Source organism: Ambystoma mexicanum, chromosome 2q (genome assembly GCF_040938575.1).
Source record: "Ambystoma mexicanum isolate Mex_15411 chromosome 2q, UKY_AmexF1_1, whole genome shotgun sequence".
In the NCBI taxonomy this organism is placed as follows: domain Eukaryota; kingdom Metazoa; phylum Chordata; class Amphibia; order Caudata; family Ambystomatidae; genus Ambystoma; species Ambystoma mexicanum.
The window spans coordinates 1,177,713,337-1,177,730,024 of NC_090924.1; the positions used below are offsets into that span (position 1 = coordinate 1,177,713,337).

At 44.5% G+C, this 16,688-nt stretch overlaps 1 protein-coding gene across 2 annotated transcripts in view; it reads left to right on the plus strand.

The window, feature by feature from the left end:
- Positions 1-3,151: 3,151 nt before the first annotated feature.
- The window catches only part of SLC39A12 (solute carrier family 39 member 12), a 787,521-nt gene continuing 773,984 nt past the window's right edge, over positions 3,152-16,688 (plus strand). Inside the window, exons 1-2 of one of the 2 annotated variants that reach the window (XM_069648578.1) lie at positions 3,152-3,263; positions 4,363-4,687. In XM_069648578.1, coding sequence (XP_069504679.1) covers positions 4,439-4,687 — 249 coding nt within the window. In that variant the 5' untranslated portion in view covers positions 3,152-3,263; positions 4,363-4,438. The remainder of the gene's footprint in view (positions 3,264-4,362; positions 4,688-16,688) is intronic. The other variant, XM_069648576.1, reaches the window with a different exon arrangement.

The following is a 16,688-nucleotide window of genomic DNA, read 5'->3' on the forward strand; positions in this document are numbered from 1 at the left end:
ATATGCTTATGCATTTTGAAGAGCCTGGAATCCTCTGAAGACCTTCACCTAACTAACCACATAAAAGTGAAGAGGCAACTTTTTGAGCAAGAATGGATAAAGACACAGGACGAAAGAACAGAATTCAAAGGTTATGGGAAAAAATGGCCGAAAAATAATTCCCTAAATTTGCTCCCAATGTATCTTCAAAAATTCCCAAATTCACACTATTGGAAGCAATTTCTGCACTTCTGACTTAATCTATTCCCCATGAGGGAGATACTAGGAGTCAGGCCAATGGAGCAATAAATGGGCTTCAACTGTAGAACCTGCAAGCAACAAAACTGCAGGGAGACTTTGAAACATTTGATACTTTTCTGTCCAGCAATGGTCAAAAGCCGGACTAAGTGGTTGGGATCCTTTGTCAATGAGCACCCGTTGATTGGGGATGAACAGTGGTGGATCATTCTGTTGCAGGGAAAGCGAATCTCACTGACACTAGCCTTGATACGCTTCATACAAGAAATATTTGCTTTGCTGGAGAGTTTGCAAAATCAGGTCTCGTAACGATAGACTTTAAAATGAGTCAGATGGCTTTTCCCTTATCTTTTGATCAATTGTAGTATATTGGACTTATATGTCTGGAATTCTTACTTACTTGGTTTTTATTTATCTGGAAATTGGTGAAAGGTTTTAATTGTAAACCATAAACTGTACAAAATAAAAAATATAAAAAACTGCTGTGGCTGCTGTTTACGAGGGGGATACAGTGTTCTTTCTCCCCTATTGGTGGTAGTCTCTCCTGGGCCTGTTATGTGATGACTTGCTCACAAAGTGGTTTCCAGTCACCAGTCCGGTGTGGAAGTAGGGCTCCTGGCAGCACACTGGGGAAACACAGCAGAAGGCTCAGGCACTTTGAGATGTCCTCTTCCACTTCCTCTGTGCACTCTTCTAGCTATTGTCATTCTGAGATGAGGAAGAAGTCAAGGCATTATTCCTTAACAAGAAAGACGTTCAAAGGTTGCTCCTTCAAGCTGGTCATGGGCGCACAAATGGGCACAAGCGTCAGTGTTTATCGTCTTCCTCCTCTTTAGAGACGGAGGTCTCCACCACTGGTTCCCATTCCTCGACAGCTGAAGCGAAGGGAAAATATCTGGACAGGGAAGAGGTGCATGAAGTGCTGACTCAAGTCTGGCACAGTATGGGATTTTCAGAGCCCTTGGTCCAGGGGAAATTGGCCGACCCCACCATTCGGCAATATAAATATACCCCTCGCATAAGGTTGAACTTGCTCTCTGACATCCAAACAAAGATCCATCGGGCATCGCGTGATCCGGAAATAATTACCATGTCTCGCTATATGGATAAGCTCTACCCATTGAAGGGTAGTGAGAAGTTTCTTTCAGATACTGTTGAGGTAGCAATATCCTCGCTAGTCTAGTGGGTCACTCCTCTATGTCAGCTGAGGAGGCGGCGGTCTGGGACCCAGTGGAAGGTAAGGTGAATTCTAGCTTAAAGAAGGTTAATGCTGGGGTGCATCTGGCCCTCAGGGTGACTGTTGATTGCTCCTACACAGCAGGAATGTTGCTGGGTGGCTTTGAGAAGTTGCAGAGAGCTGTGGACGGGGGGCTCTGACTGTGCTCCACTCCAGGGAGACATGCTGCAGCAGTCTTTTCCAGTATGGGCCCAGTGATGCTCTGATTCTTGGGCTCTGGACACTATCCAAGAGGGTTGACAAGTATGTTTCCTGTCAACTCCTGTCCAAAGATCGATGGTTCGAACTGCTGTCCCCTGCTCTCTGCCCAGGAAATTGGTAATGTCAATGGCCCTGCCGAAATTGGCACCGAAGGAGACTGTCATGCCAGTTCCTTGTCCCCAGCGAGGTCTGGGATTTTACTTGTGGGTGTTTTTGGTGCCCAAAACTTCGGGAAGTTTCGTCTCATCTTCGGTCTCAAGGCCCTGCACGGTTTCCCTCCAGAAGGAACGGTTAAAAATGGAGACTTTGCAGAACATTATCACCATGTGTTTATCATGCCCGGTCAGATGAGGTTTCTCCAGTTTGCTTTGGGGACTCAGCACTTTCAATTCCGAGTACTTCCGTTTGAGTTGCGATCGGCTCCCAGGGTTTTCACCAGACTGGTGGCTCACCCGGTGGCAAATCTCCGCTTGAAGGGCATTCAGATTTTTTCCTACCTAGACTACTGGTTAGTAAAGCCGGCTCACCGGCAGATGGTCCTGGCACATCTCCAGCTGGTTTGCCAGGTCTTGCAAGTCTGGGGGTTTCTGGTAAACTGGCAGAAGTCTCAACTGGCGCCCTCTCAGGACCTACAGGGAGATTCCCATGCTCCGGCTTGGTTATAATGAACTGAGGGTTTTGGGTAAAGGGGAGGAGTTATACAGTTATACAGAAAAGAAGAAATGGATGAAGGTCCTGCATCGGAGGCAACGCCTCATGATGTAAGTGCTGTGACAAGGAAGATTGGGACTAGGAGTAATGAAGATTACCGGTAAGAAATCAGAGCATTATCCTCCAACTCTCAGGCGGCGTTTAGTGGTATACAGAAACAGTTACTGCATGCACTAAGCATGTGGCAAAGGGAAGGGTCCATATGATTCAGTGCCTTCTGTAATTCCCCATTTTGGAGACACAGAAGACTCTATTAGGGATTCCATATTACTGTATGCAGTCATTACCACAGGCATTAATTACCACATGTCATAATAGCAGACAGAACCTGGCAATGCTTACTGAGTATAATTTGTAATCTGAATTTGGCAATACAAGGGGTAATCTTGTAACTGTCACTTTTTTTACTGCAAAGCTAAAATCTAATTTGCTATTGTTATTCTTCATTTAACTTGCAAAGTGATCATTTGAAAGGGATCGAAACATATTTCAGCATATTTGACTTGCACACATGTTCCCTTCTGGCGTACTGGAGGTGACTTGGTAAAATGGCTTCAGAATTCAAGGCCATGTGTGTCTGTTGTCCCCCACACGGCGCTGTACGAGTTTCAAAGTAACATAAAGACCTCCACCGACTGCCAGTAACAAAAGCAGAGCGGACTTGCACGGGCTTCCTTGCCCCCCAACTGCCCCCACCACCCCCATTGTTAACCCAAGAGCAGCCCTCTCCATAGCAACGGAGGCTGTGCTAATGCAGCAGGCGCTAATCCTTGCAAGTTTCCAGAGCACCAGTGCGGAGTTTAGAAACTTCACCCTGTGAGCATCCCGACGACGTGCTGGTAACCAGAACTCCAACATCTGCAGACTGGAACTCAAGGTAAGACAATCAGTCCCAAAATAGATCGTAGACTGCACACGTGCGCATCCTACCCCTACTGTGTCCCTGGCATGTGTAATACAAAATGGTGGCATGTAAAGTGGTCGCGGTATGCAGGAGCGGGGACATGTGTAAAGGCACCGCTATACGGCATCCCGCCACAGACCGCATGCTTTTATGAAATGCGTGCATGTGCTCCGATCCGAATGCTAATTACGACTGCATTATTCCGGCCGGTAATATGGGCCCTTTAATTGAAGTTCACGACATTAATATCGAAACACAGACGCTTAGAAACACAAGAGCCTGGATGTTAAGCGAAAACAATGCATCACACACACACACGATAAGTGTGGATGGTCTTTGGGAAAAACAGTTCTTAAAATACGAAAGGGACGATCATCACATTTCAAGAAAAAGGACACGAAAAATATCAAAGACAGAACAAAGAATATACGTTAATCACCCTAAGAGGCACACGATTACATATTTTATATTTTAGGGATTACATTTTTTATATTTTAATGCTAAATAATTTGCTTCTCACAAAGGACAAATACACATGTTGGGAAAGTGCATTAAGTGGCCGACTTAATATATGGATGACGTGGACACTCGGCGTTAGCAGGAGAAGGCGTCCTCGAATTGTGTACATCGTTAATTTTGACATTTATCGATTTGATTTCGATGTCTCACAGAGGAATCCTGCGACTTGAGATTCTTTATCATGTTATGCAAATCAAATTTTATAAAAATGCCGCTAGTTTCTGCGACATTAAACAAAAACCTTAACAGGTGTCAACGGCTTGGGCTCTCTACTCGGGTTTTATGCAGTCCACGCCTGTGCTTTTGATTGTTAAGAGGTATTCGTAGAAAAAAAACCCTCAGAATCCCCGCTCCAACTCCAGCAACAGCTATTTTTAAGTGCTTCGTTATTTTAAATTCTAATGTTTGAAGCGTCGAACACACCACAGAGCCCCTGTTGTTCGGCATCAGCTTGTCACAGCAAATCAGCTTAGCCATCCAATTACTAGACCCTTTCAAGCTTGCTGAAGTCCAAGTAATTAATGCCTTTTCCTTAACTTGCCCCCTTTTCCAGGTTGCCAGCCGTCGCGCCCTGAACTGGAAGTTTGCAACCAAGGACACCAAGCAGCCTGTCCCCGTAAGAGAGCCAAATGCATCCTTGGACTCGGGGCCCGCTCGGGGGCCTGACACCGCTCCTTGCTGTCTGCCTGCTCCTTCCCGAGGTCCAGCTCCAGCGGGGCAGTAATCGGACTCAAGGTTACCTCATGGACGTCATACATTTCCTCACAAAGGACAACGCCACTGACCTGCAGAAGAACCATTCACAGGTCCTCATTCCAATGATACTGGATGAAGCAGTGTGCCCGCAGAAGTCGAGTGGGACACAGCTCTGCCAGCGGGTTAGTACATACAGCTTTTACCAAAGGACAGGGCGTCTGTAAAACTCTGATGAAAGGGATGCACAGCTCGATTTTTGAGTACAAGTTCCTACTCTGCTTTTAAACTGTCCTGAATTACCACCTCGTAGCTCCCAAGCACCGAAGTACAGAGAGGTATATGTGTATTGCAACAGCTGAGCTAGGCAGCCAAACATGGCTCCTGGTAGCCTGGTATCTGTATTCAATATAGTTGGCCTGGGAGAAATCTGTGTTCTGCTATGTGAATCCGGCTCTCTGAAATTAGGTCATGGGAGGATCACTGCAGAACCATGAAAATCATATTTTACAAACACTTCCTTCTCCAAGGTTTTAATTCTGCATGTGGCCAACACAAGTCTGCACGAAGGGCCATTATATAGCGCAGTCAATTAAATCAATTGGAATGTAAAATCTTTTACGTCCAGATTATATTAAGTACCTTTTGTAGTACAAATTAAGACTGTTCTGTTACATTTCATTAACGGTGGTATTTTACTCCACTGTTGTTAAATTGCACAGGGCTAGAGTAATGGCAAAGTACACCCAGTGGCACGTTTCACTTCTCATGTGTACTTCTGTTCCTCTTTTGCTTTGATATCATTTGTAGTCCATGTGCAGTTGCATTGCTTAGTTCTTCCAGACATCCAACTGCTTACCTCCAGATAGAAAAACATCATCAGTGATACACCGCAATGATAGTGGGTGGCGCTAGGATGATGGCCACCAATATCCATTATTATTGTTATTATTGTTATTATTATTATTGTTAATAATAATAATAATAATGATATTGTATATTTGTGTAGCATGAACACAGCTCGGGAGCAACAACGCGCTGTACAGGTCAGAGCAAAACATTGGTTGCAAGATTTTAACACATTATCAAGTAAACAATAGTAATCATTATTACAGTACAATATACGGATGGGGTGTGCACAAGATAGCTGGGATCTATGTTACACCAAGGAGTCAGGTCTTCCTTTCGTTCCAAAACTGAAGAGGCATGGAGCAGTCTAGATTGCCACTGGGAAAGAGTTCCAGAGGACCTAAGCGTAGCATGAGAAGGACTGTTCCCTAGTTTTCTTCTTGTGAGACAGCCTGGTTTTAAATCTGCTCTTACCGTGAGATGACCATGTTCCACCTAGTGTTTTTAGTTTGGCCATCAGGTTGGCCATCATACTGGTTGTGGTTGCCTTGTAGGTTAGAAGGTTCAGAAGAAAGTTGGGGATGTGATCATATGGATTAGATCCACTACATCAATTGATTACATGTTTTTATTATTTTTGTTATTTCAAACAATGGTTTTCTGTTGTGACTATTAGAATGTCTTATTACACATCGAATGTACTTTGGCATATGTTTTAGTGTTTCGTGGATGGATGATTGGCATTGAATGTGGACGAATGAGTGAATGACTTACTGCAATCTTGGTTAATTGGTATGTTTTTAAAATTGATGCTTTCCTGCAAGGAAAATGAAATTTGAAGTGTTGATTAATGCATGATTTGTTCATTTTGTACACATTTTGTATCATACTAAATACATTTTGATACTTATTTTTGAAACAACGTCCTCTGGACAATTTTTCAGTATACTTTCCTTGTAGGTTAGGCATACGGTTTTAAACCAGATCCTTGCTGGGGGAGCACTGTAATTCGCACAAGGTGGGGGTGATGTTTTCAAATTTGCTAGAACTGGCGGTGAGGTGAGACACAGAATTTTGGGACGCTTTGGCAGGCATGGGACACGTCTGTAGTAGGGAGTCCTGCAAGGAGGGCATTACCACCGTTGATATCTGTTATGACTAGGGCCTGCACCACTGTTTGGAAGTTCTTGGGTGGAAGGGAGGGCTGGATCTTGCAGGGCAGAGAGATTTGATACCAAGCTATGTCAATATTTTATGCAATGTGTTGCTGGAAGGCTAGATTTCTATCTACAATGAAGCCTTAGGATTTTGCTGATTGAGCTAGGTGGGGGATGAACCCTCCAATCACACATCGTTCAGCCACCTTTGTGAAGGTTGCTGCTTGGAGGGATCATACACATTTGTTCTTGGTGCAGTTAAGTTTTAAAACTGGCCATCGGTATGTGAATATTTGTAAGGCATGCGTAAAGTTGCGTGATTTCTTGTGGGCCTTTAACCTTTCTTTATAACCATAGACATATTTACAACAAGGCCAACTATGACCTGGGCAGCAGATTGGCAGAGGAGCATCATTTTATTTTTGTTATTTTTAATGTACTGGTTGTCATTTTTTAAAAACATTAAGCCAATTTATCTTCTCGCAGTCTGGCTGATCCACAACACTGTGAGTAATTATGAGCTGTTAGCAGTTATTCCACTCTGACAGCTAACGTTTTTGGTGGACAAACGTGTATATATGCTTGATATTTACAAAAGTTTTATTGTTAGGGTGATTTTGTTTTAAACATTTTTTTAAAAAGGAAATGCGTACCAAAGGCCCAAATACGTAGGTATTTCGTGATTTAGTCATACAACTCTCACAGACATATATGACAGATATACATCTCTTTGGTCATTTTTTAGAGCCACTTCACATTATCTTTGAAGTTCTTTCTAATCAATACACACATATTTGTTAAGCAATCACGTTTATATCCAAACACACAACATGCATTTTTTAAACCTTAGCAAAAAAGAGGATTTTCCCTTCGGCAAAGTAAAGGTTAAAAATGGTGCATCATTTTACAATATTAAACAATTGCCTATGCTTAGGTCAAGCACAGAGTTCTGGCACTAGAGTAGGTGGCACTAAAATGATGTTCAGAAGCAGAAGCAAACATTAATATCCCTTCCTGGCCCCACATTTCAGAGATCTATGGCCACCCAAAAGGTGCAAGCAGGAAATAGATCATAGAGAAGTTAAAATGGTGGAGAGTAAATCGGAATGTGCAAGTTCATCAAGAAACCTGTGAAGCCTTAGAAGAGTGAGAACACAAACTGTTTGCCAAAGGTACGCAGTGTTGCACAGCTGTAAATGTGCCTCATAAAGATATCCATTCAGCCATCTTTACAGATGCTGCTCAGTGCTAAGCAGGCAAATGTCATCTGTGCTGGGTTTATCATGTGTCTTTGATGACATTCCGCTGCACACGCAGTACTACCAGGAGAATCAACTGCAAACATAATGCATAACTGTGATGTTTATAAGTAATATTTACATTAATTATATTTTACATACGAGGTAGGACTTTCACAGTGAAACTACTTCAAACAACAGCAGGACATCTGTATCTATACCCACTAATCTCAAAATGTTCCTATGTATTGTACAGTCCAACTCTTCAGAGTGAACAAACATTTTAAGTGATCTTAAACGCAAGCTGGCAAGACCCATAGCCTGAACTACACCCACAAAGGTAAGATTGTGCTGGAACATCCGATCCATTTCTCAATTTTACTCTTGTAGGGTTGGGTATTTTGAACAATTGCACAAACAGCAATGATGTCAACAGTATGTACCACTTAATTTGTTGTGAAATGTGCTTGCATTGTGCATCTAAGAGAAATGCTGTTGCTTCCCACACATGAGTGTTCAGGGTCACCCTTATCCAACATTCCACTGTGCAAATGCACAACCAAAAATTCCATGAACCTTCTCCTACTGTCTTTAGTGTACTGATGTTTTTATGCACAGGCAGAATTTACAAACTTCACTTGTGATTTTGCCATATTTTAATGGAGTTCCAGCCCAAGGGATTATAGGTACGTAGGCTGCAGCAGGTAACTTGCCTCATTTCTATTTTGCTCCAGCTAACACCAGAGCTGTAACCATGTTCTTTCTATTCAACATTTTTATAAGATGTGCCTGTACCACTTGCATATATTTCATATGTACATTTTACCTTTTGACAAGACCAGATGTACACATTTAGTTCTGTTGCATTAATATTACAGACCAGTCTAGGTGCTTCTCATAGAGCAGTGGTATTCAAACTGTGGGTTGCGACCCCCTAGGGGTCCGCGGGTGCATCCCAGGGGGGCCCTGAGAGCTCAGCATGAAAAAAGATTTTTTTTTTTTTTAAGATTGGAAGAAATGGGCAGGGGTGGCCCACATGGGCGGGCTGAAGCATGAAACTGTCTCAGGCAACAATGAAAAAGTGGCCCACAGTTGTAAATGGATATTCATTCCTTTAGTCACAGACTGGGCCTCATTACTACTATGGCGGACCAGTAACAACGGTGCTGGTAAGCTACCGGCACCGTTGCTACCGTTCCGCCATAGTAAGAGTTGTGCTCGTGGGTGCTTGACAGCCCCCGCCAGGTCTGACCTCAGCTCGTCGGATGCACCAGCACCGTTATTAACGGTGCCGGTGCATCCGAGCTCCCCATTCCCATTTGAGCCATATGGGGCTCAAATGGGAATGGGGATCTACCGGCACCTTCGAAAGGGCAATTATCATGTCCGCCTAACTCGGCATGACCTAGTAATTGCCCATTCGCGGGTGCCAGACCCGGATGCAACTCCAGTGGCAGCCGTGCCGGTTTTACCGGCACAGCTACCGCCAGAGTAGTTATGAAGCCCACTGTTTCAATAGTACCCAAAGGGGTGCTTTGTGTTAAAATGTAAGTAAATTGTGATATATTCAGCAACAATGGTCAACATTACTAACTGCATAGTTAAGTAACTCATCAAAATGGTCCACATTGGCCAAAATGGTGGCCCATTTTGATTGGCCCAAACTAGCATTTTACATTTTTGGTACAGGCATTGCCCTATAGGCCTGTCCGAGCCTGGCGGCTCATCCATAATGGCAAGAGGCGCCCACCCAGTGGCTCCTCACCCATTATGGAGGAGCTAAGGAGCCAGCCCAGTGAAACAGTGAGCACTCCCTCAGCTGCTTTATCCAGCTAATGGAGTGCTCCTGGGCTGGCTGAACTGTCAAAGGGAAACACTGTTTCCCTTTGACAGTTCAGTTTAGTTCCCCAGCCGCACATGCTCACTGAGCCATGCAAGTGCTGGGGCGTTTTGCTTCGCCAGCATTGCATAGCTCATTGGAAATGCTGGCTGGGGCACTGCATGTCTGTATGTCCGAGGGGGAGCTCCTGCGCCTCCTCGCACATACGGACAGAGCAGCTGGAGCAGGCCGTTTCAGCACCCACACACAGGCCAATGCAGAAGGTACGTTTATGTTCATTGTTTTTATTTAAACATGTGTATGGATGCGTTATGAGTGAGTGTATGGTGATGGATGCTCATGTGAATGATAGAGTGATTGCTGTATGAATGTGCAGCGCCTTGCATATACACATAATCATGTTCATTGTGTTAGGACCAGTGGGGCCCAGGGGACAGGGATGGTATCTTTTTACCGGACATCTATCATTCAAAACCCTCTGCCTTGTCCACAAGGCTTTCTGGGGCCTGGGTCCAAAATACCTTCAGCTATTCCTCCGCAAATACCTCCCCTCTCGAGCTCTTCACTCCTCTACCTCCAACTCCCTCAGGGTCAGTCGTTTATCAAAGAAACGAGCTGGGGGTAGATCTCCGTCTTCGGCTGGGGCCTCCCTCTGGAACAGCGCCCTTTCACTCTAAAACTTGAGGAGAACCATCTTTCTTCCTGCACTTATCAGACCTACCCTGTCTGCTGCCTTAAACGTAGCACTTGCAAATTGCTGGCTGCACTACCATTGTTTGTTGCCTTTATTATTTATTTATTGTTATTTATCTGTTTCTCCTCTGCTTCGCACTTTCCACTTCTCCCCCCTTCCATGCACTTTTCCCCTCACACTTGCGCATTCTCAATGTCACTGGGCCTAGTAAGATCGCTGTTTTATTCTCCTCTGTTCCCCTCCCTTGCCTTGTCACGCTCTGAAACACTTGTGTACGAGCGCGATAGAAATAAAATATCAATGCCTGCCCCCTGGACTCCCAGCAACAATTGCAAACTGTTTGGCTATTTACCCATTTTTTGTTAAAAGTATGCTCTACAATGCAACATTTTAACCTATTATTTAAAAAAAAATTCACAGGGGGAAACCCCCCCGAACCTCCCCTTAATGCCCCTCCACTTAAAAAAGATTCACCAGCCGCCACTGGCCCTCAGACTGTGTTGGGAACGGGATGGGGGAACCGAGGGACTATGGTGGGAGCACAATGGGCGGGAACCATGGGATAGTGATGGGAGCAGAGTGGGGAGAGCCCTGGGTGTGTGATGGGGTGGGGAGAGACCAGCGACTGGGTAGGAGTGGGATGAGGGAGCCCAGCGACTTTGATGGGAGCAGGTGACGGCGCGCAATATATACTGTCCATTTGGCATTTCTGGGGGGTCCCGACCTGCCCAAATTTTGCTCAGGGGGGCCCTGGCCAAAAAAGTTTGAAGACCACTGTCATAGAGGGACAGCAGGCAATTTGTGGGAGAAACCAGATATTAGCATTGAAACCAAAATTCCTCATTCCAACCGTCTCTCACTTGTATCCAGTTGGCAGATAGTTTATGTTCTTATTGCTCCCTCTTAAAGATTGTTTTCAGACCTAACCGAAAGTAGACAATCAGCTGTAACAATTACCTCTAGTGCACTGAACTGTGGAACACACTGCCTTCCCAAAATCTTGGGCAGCATAGATCTGAAAACACTCTTTCAACTAACATAACATATAAAATGACAGGCTTGAATTAATAGAGAGGAAGCAATATCTTTCTAGTCCCCGCAACCTTAAAAACATCCTTACACTTTTATGGAGCCAAAATGGGGGACAAAATGGGGGTGAAGTGGCGTTGTTTGGACAACGTGGACAGAGTTTGTTGAAGGGGCAGAATCTGGTGAAGGTGCAGAGTCTGGCAGAGGTGGAGTAAAGTTGGGGAAGGTGTATGCACTTGATTGGGCCTAGGGAAGCAGAAAGCCTAAAAACACCATTAGGTCCAAATGTATATCATGTGTATACTGTTGTATAACAATGTTGGGGTAATCTTGGAGTAAGCCCAGTGGGTGCATATACGGGCTAAAGACGACCAGGGAGAATTAATCTCTGCAGGAGTCCACAGGTGATCGGGCAACGTCCGTACCTGAGGATGGATATCCTGGTTGCTGCAGATAGGTATGATGTGAACCATTATTTTAGGATGGTGCCAGATAAGCCCATCCTCCTGTTTGCAAGGAGGGTGAGTAGTGTGTGATGGTCGACCATGTTCAACGCAGCCAGAATGCCCAGGAGCTAGCAGGTTTGAGCCCCCTCTGTCCATAATTTGAAGTGTGTCGTTGACAACTTGGATGGTTGCTGTTTCAGGGCTGCACTGGGAGTGGAAATCAGATTGTTAATCCTGGAACAGGCTGAGTTGCTCGATTTTAGTAAGTAGTTGGTTAGCAAATAAATGCTCTATTACTTTGCTGATAAGAACGATTCTCATGATCGCCAATAGTTTGCTAATTATTCCGGTTCGTGGGTGAGATTGTTCAGGAGTGGGCATTTAGCCTTGTTTTTAGGATGGGTGGGAGCATACACTTAGTGAGGGAGCAGTCAACCTTTCCAAGAAGAGCAGCAAGGACTGAAGTAGTACGTTGTGTAAGGATGGTGGCTGGATTGATGTCACTGGTGTAAGAAATCATTTTTTAGGATGCAAACGAGAACAGGAGGTCCATAGGGAAGAGGGGAGAGAATTTGGTAAAGGGTTGAATGGGCCATGGCGGTATATAGGGAAGTGGGACAGAAAATCTGAGGCCTCGATGTGGAACATGATGGTATCAATCTTGTTGAAAGATACATTATTTATAGTCTCACAATTCCTATGATTCTGGCACCGATGGGTCTGATGTGGGGTTTTAGCTGTCTTTGACTGCTGCAAAAAGGTTTTGCTCCTGTTAGAGGCAGCCATAGTGGTGTAAAAAATATTCTTGGCTGCAGATATCAGGATCCAGCATTTGGAACATAAGGCAGAACGTCCTCTGGGTTGTGGGCATTGGCCAAGCATTCTTCAAGAGCTCTAATGGACTTTCTGTTAATAGAGAGCTCTTTAGTATACAGGGGTGGATTTTTTAGGTCTGAAATGGCCTAATCTTTCTTGAGCAATGTACCCACTAACTCCTTTAAGGTTTGCTTAAGCTTTTATAAATCAAGGTGAACGTTCGAAGAGATGGGAAATTAGGAGAAACAGTTTTTGAGTGCCTCAAATGGAGGGTTTTTGAAGGAGCGACATGCCACAGGAGAGCGTTAATCCTAACCATTTGGGGATGTCAGGAAGTGTAATAAAGAGAATTGGATGGCTGCATGGTCTGTCCTGTTGAGCGCGATGGGATCTGCGCAGTGTAAGAGGGGGGCCTCATTACAAGTTTGATGGTATTTCGGTGGTAGATCTGCTGAAATACCCTCAAACAGATTTACCATTACTGTCATTTGGTCTCACGGATTTACAGCGGAATTAAATTTGGTGGTATGTGGTGTAAAACCCCATATTATACATTCATAATCCATGGATTTTCGGCCTAATTACTGCTGGTGGTAATTCTGCCGAAATGTGCTGTTTTTGGGCTATATGGTGGAAGATTAACCTCCAGCATTTAGCTGGAGGAAAATCCTCCACCTTACGATCAAAGTTGTAGGACAGCGGTGTGGCAATATGGTGGTAATTATTATAATTAACATTTGTATAATTATAATTGGTTATTTATAACACACTTAATACTGAAGAGGTTTCTAAGTGCGGACCGGGATTCGCACCTTTGTTTCTCTGCGTCGCCTTGCTTCCAAGACGAGTGTGTTGCCACTGAGCTATACTACCCGTGCCAAAGTTCCCCCTGCATTATCACCTTTTTCTCCAGCTCCTCTGTACTTTTATAGAGGCCCAATGTGTACTATCCCCCACACACATAAGGGTCTTATCTACATCACTATATATAATGATCTGTTTGCAAATCAAAATCTTACTCATCTTCAAACATGACACATACCTGTACTGATGTCTTGCTACAAATAGTGGCTAAGTTGTGTAGAAAAAAGACAAGAATTATATGCAGTCACTCAAAAAGTGATCAAATATAATACAGAACAAAACATAAATATACACACAACGCATCTAAAAACCTCTGGACAACCTCTGAAAAATATAAATCATACCATCAGTGGTAGTAACCGTGCATATAAGAGATCATTGAAACATGTGTAGCAGGTGTAACTGCTTCACAGCAAATTAAGAGCTCAACCCAAACAGAGCTGAAAGTGACAAAAACAACAACCAGATAAAGTCCATGAAAAGCTCGACATAGTCCTATCTAAATACTTCATAGATTAAGGGCCTCATTACGACCCTGGCGGTAAGGGGTTTACGCCAGCGTTAGCTGCGCCGACCCCTTACCGCCAATTACGAGGTCCCTTAGCGCCATGGCGCTTTTAACACCTGCTTTTAGCAGGTGTTAAAATCCATGGCGCTAAGGGACCATGGAGTTAATTACGCCACCGTAATTTACGGTGGCGTAATTAACGCCTTCCCCACTCCCATTATGCCCTATGGGGCAAAAATGGGAATGGGGAAGGGTAAATGGGGATTGGGGACTTACCGCCCCGCCAAGGTCGGAATGGGGCGGTAAGTCCACCAACCACCATGGCGTAAACGTAGTTTACGCCATGGTGGTAAAGTCACGGCCCAGGCGGTAACTTACCGCCTGGGTCGTAATGAGGCCCTAAGTCACTCATTTATATTGGATTTACCAATGTCTTCTGGTGCCGCAGTTGTAAGATACAAAGAAACAATGCAGGTGTTTCAAAAGGACATGAAAGCATTCACTGGCTGAATAAATATTGGAAATTGCAGCGGCGTGAATGACATCATGTTGAAGGTTGGACAGTTTAGATGTGCAGTGTGGATGAGTGTGTTTGACTGGGCAGTCGCGGGCATGGTCCCATTCCCTTCTGCCAGCCCCGTGATAGTGTTCCTTATCTGCACAACATTTAATTTGCATACCAAGCACCTGTTTGCCTTATTGCCTGTGGCATAATAAGATTGTTTAGCGCAGACAAGCGCCTGAGCAGTGCACTCAGCCAAGTGAGCCTCAAGCTTATTCCTAGCTAAACATAGTTGTATCATGGCTTTTCCAGAGCCAGACTGCACATGGCTCAATTCGGCATTACAAACCTTCCCCTCAAGAGTTTCCAAGAAAGTTATTTGCTTTTTAATAAATGCAGAAGTGTGAGCTATGCATTCTCTCCCCAATGGCTGCTTTCATAGGGTCACACACAGTCGCCTCAGGGACCCCAAGATCCTTATTTTCTGTGAAATGGTCAACAATCGCCTTAGCAATGGCGTATCTCAGGGCATTGTTCCCCAGGATCATACAGTTTCCAGGGCAGTTTGCTGGTAGGGGGAAGCCTATGCACAAGCAACACCAGTACCACTGGGGCATAGTCTGACAGGATCCAAGTGGTTATCTGTACCTCAGGGATGTTGAGCACCAATTAGGGAGAGACACGCAGGACAGCAATCCTTGAGAAGGACCTATGCACATGTGGGAAGTGTGTATAGTTGGGCTCCTCATCATGCAATAGCCTCCAATGATCAACCAGGTTCATTTCCCTGAACAGCTTACGTACAGCCAGGGCATGTCTAAGGTCAAACAAGGAGGGGAGTGGGTCTTTTCTAAGTCTGGGTCAGGCACCAAATTGAAATACTACCCCACCCCAACAATCACTTCTCCTTCAATAAAGGGAACCGGTTTAGACAGAAAATCACAGAGGAACACATCCTGCCATTCATTTGGAGCATAAAGAGAAACTATAGAAAACAGGTGCCCAAGCAACCTGCCTTTGACCCCACAAACCTCCTCCCTTGATCATGCTTCACCTTCAGCTCCATAAAAGGTATATGCTTGGGAAACAGTATCCCAGACCAAGCACGCTTGGAGCCGCTAGATGCCACATATTGAATTGGGACAAGCCTGTTTGCAACTTTCCAACATTCGGTGGACAAAGTACATGGAGAGTACGCCCCCTAAAACTGGACAGGCCCAGACCTACTGCATTATCAAGCTCAAAGAAATCATAATTGAAGACACAACCATGCCAACATAGAACATTTTAGAACAGTAAAGGAAAAAGGCTAACATGTCCCTACCAGCTCTGCATCCAATTTTAATCCCACAACAACCTCGCTCAAAAAAGAAAACATTTCAGAACTAGAGCTTTTGCCAACATTGCTCAGAACTAATGCCGGCTATCACTGGACCTGATTGCCATTACAAAGCTTCTAGCTGTAGCACCCCTCCACGCCACCCCTGCAACAAACTATGAATAATATATAACAGTCAGATGGTTCCCCGTTAGAGGGGATGAAAGCTTCCCAGCAGCCGATCGATTCAGAGGACAGCACTCGACATAGCACATCACAGTTTGAACTAAGCAAAGTATTTTTCATCTAGCCCATCAGCTTGTTATGTAGGTAGGAGAGCAGGGTGGCCTGAAGAACTCTCCAAAGTAATGGATGACTTTGACTTGTAAATTAACAACTCAGGGCAGGACACTTTGCTGCTCTTCTTAAATCCCTTTGGTCCTGATAGTTTCCTTGTTTGGTTTCAGTAGGTCCTTTAGCTGTGCAATGGCAATTGTAGCGCTGTGATGGCCGTTTCACAGCTATAAAACACTGACCACATGAGTCCCTTTCAAAGTTCCTTTCCCTGATCTGTTTGCCTTATTGTACAACAATACGGAAAACATCCCGATGATTGCGAGGTACTTGTGTGGTCCAGTGGTGAAGAGATAGCCCCTTCAGCCACGCGAACTGGGTTTGAGACCCACTCTGTTTTTTTCTGCTGCATCAATTTCTTTTTTAAAAACACCAAAATCTGAAGCGCCGGCAAAAGAGGGGGCTCACACTCAAACCCCAGCTGCATGGCTGAAAGGGCAGACCCTTCATCACTGGATAACACAAGTCCCTTTAAAAGAGCAAGGCATACACTCCCTGGTTAACTAAATAACCGGATGTATTTGTCTTGTTTACTTGTCATCACAGTCCTATGAATGCTTTCCAAATACAG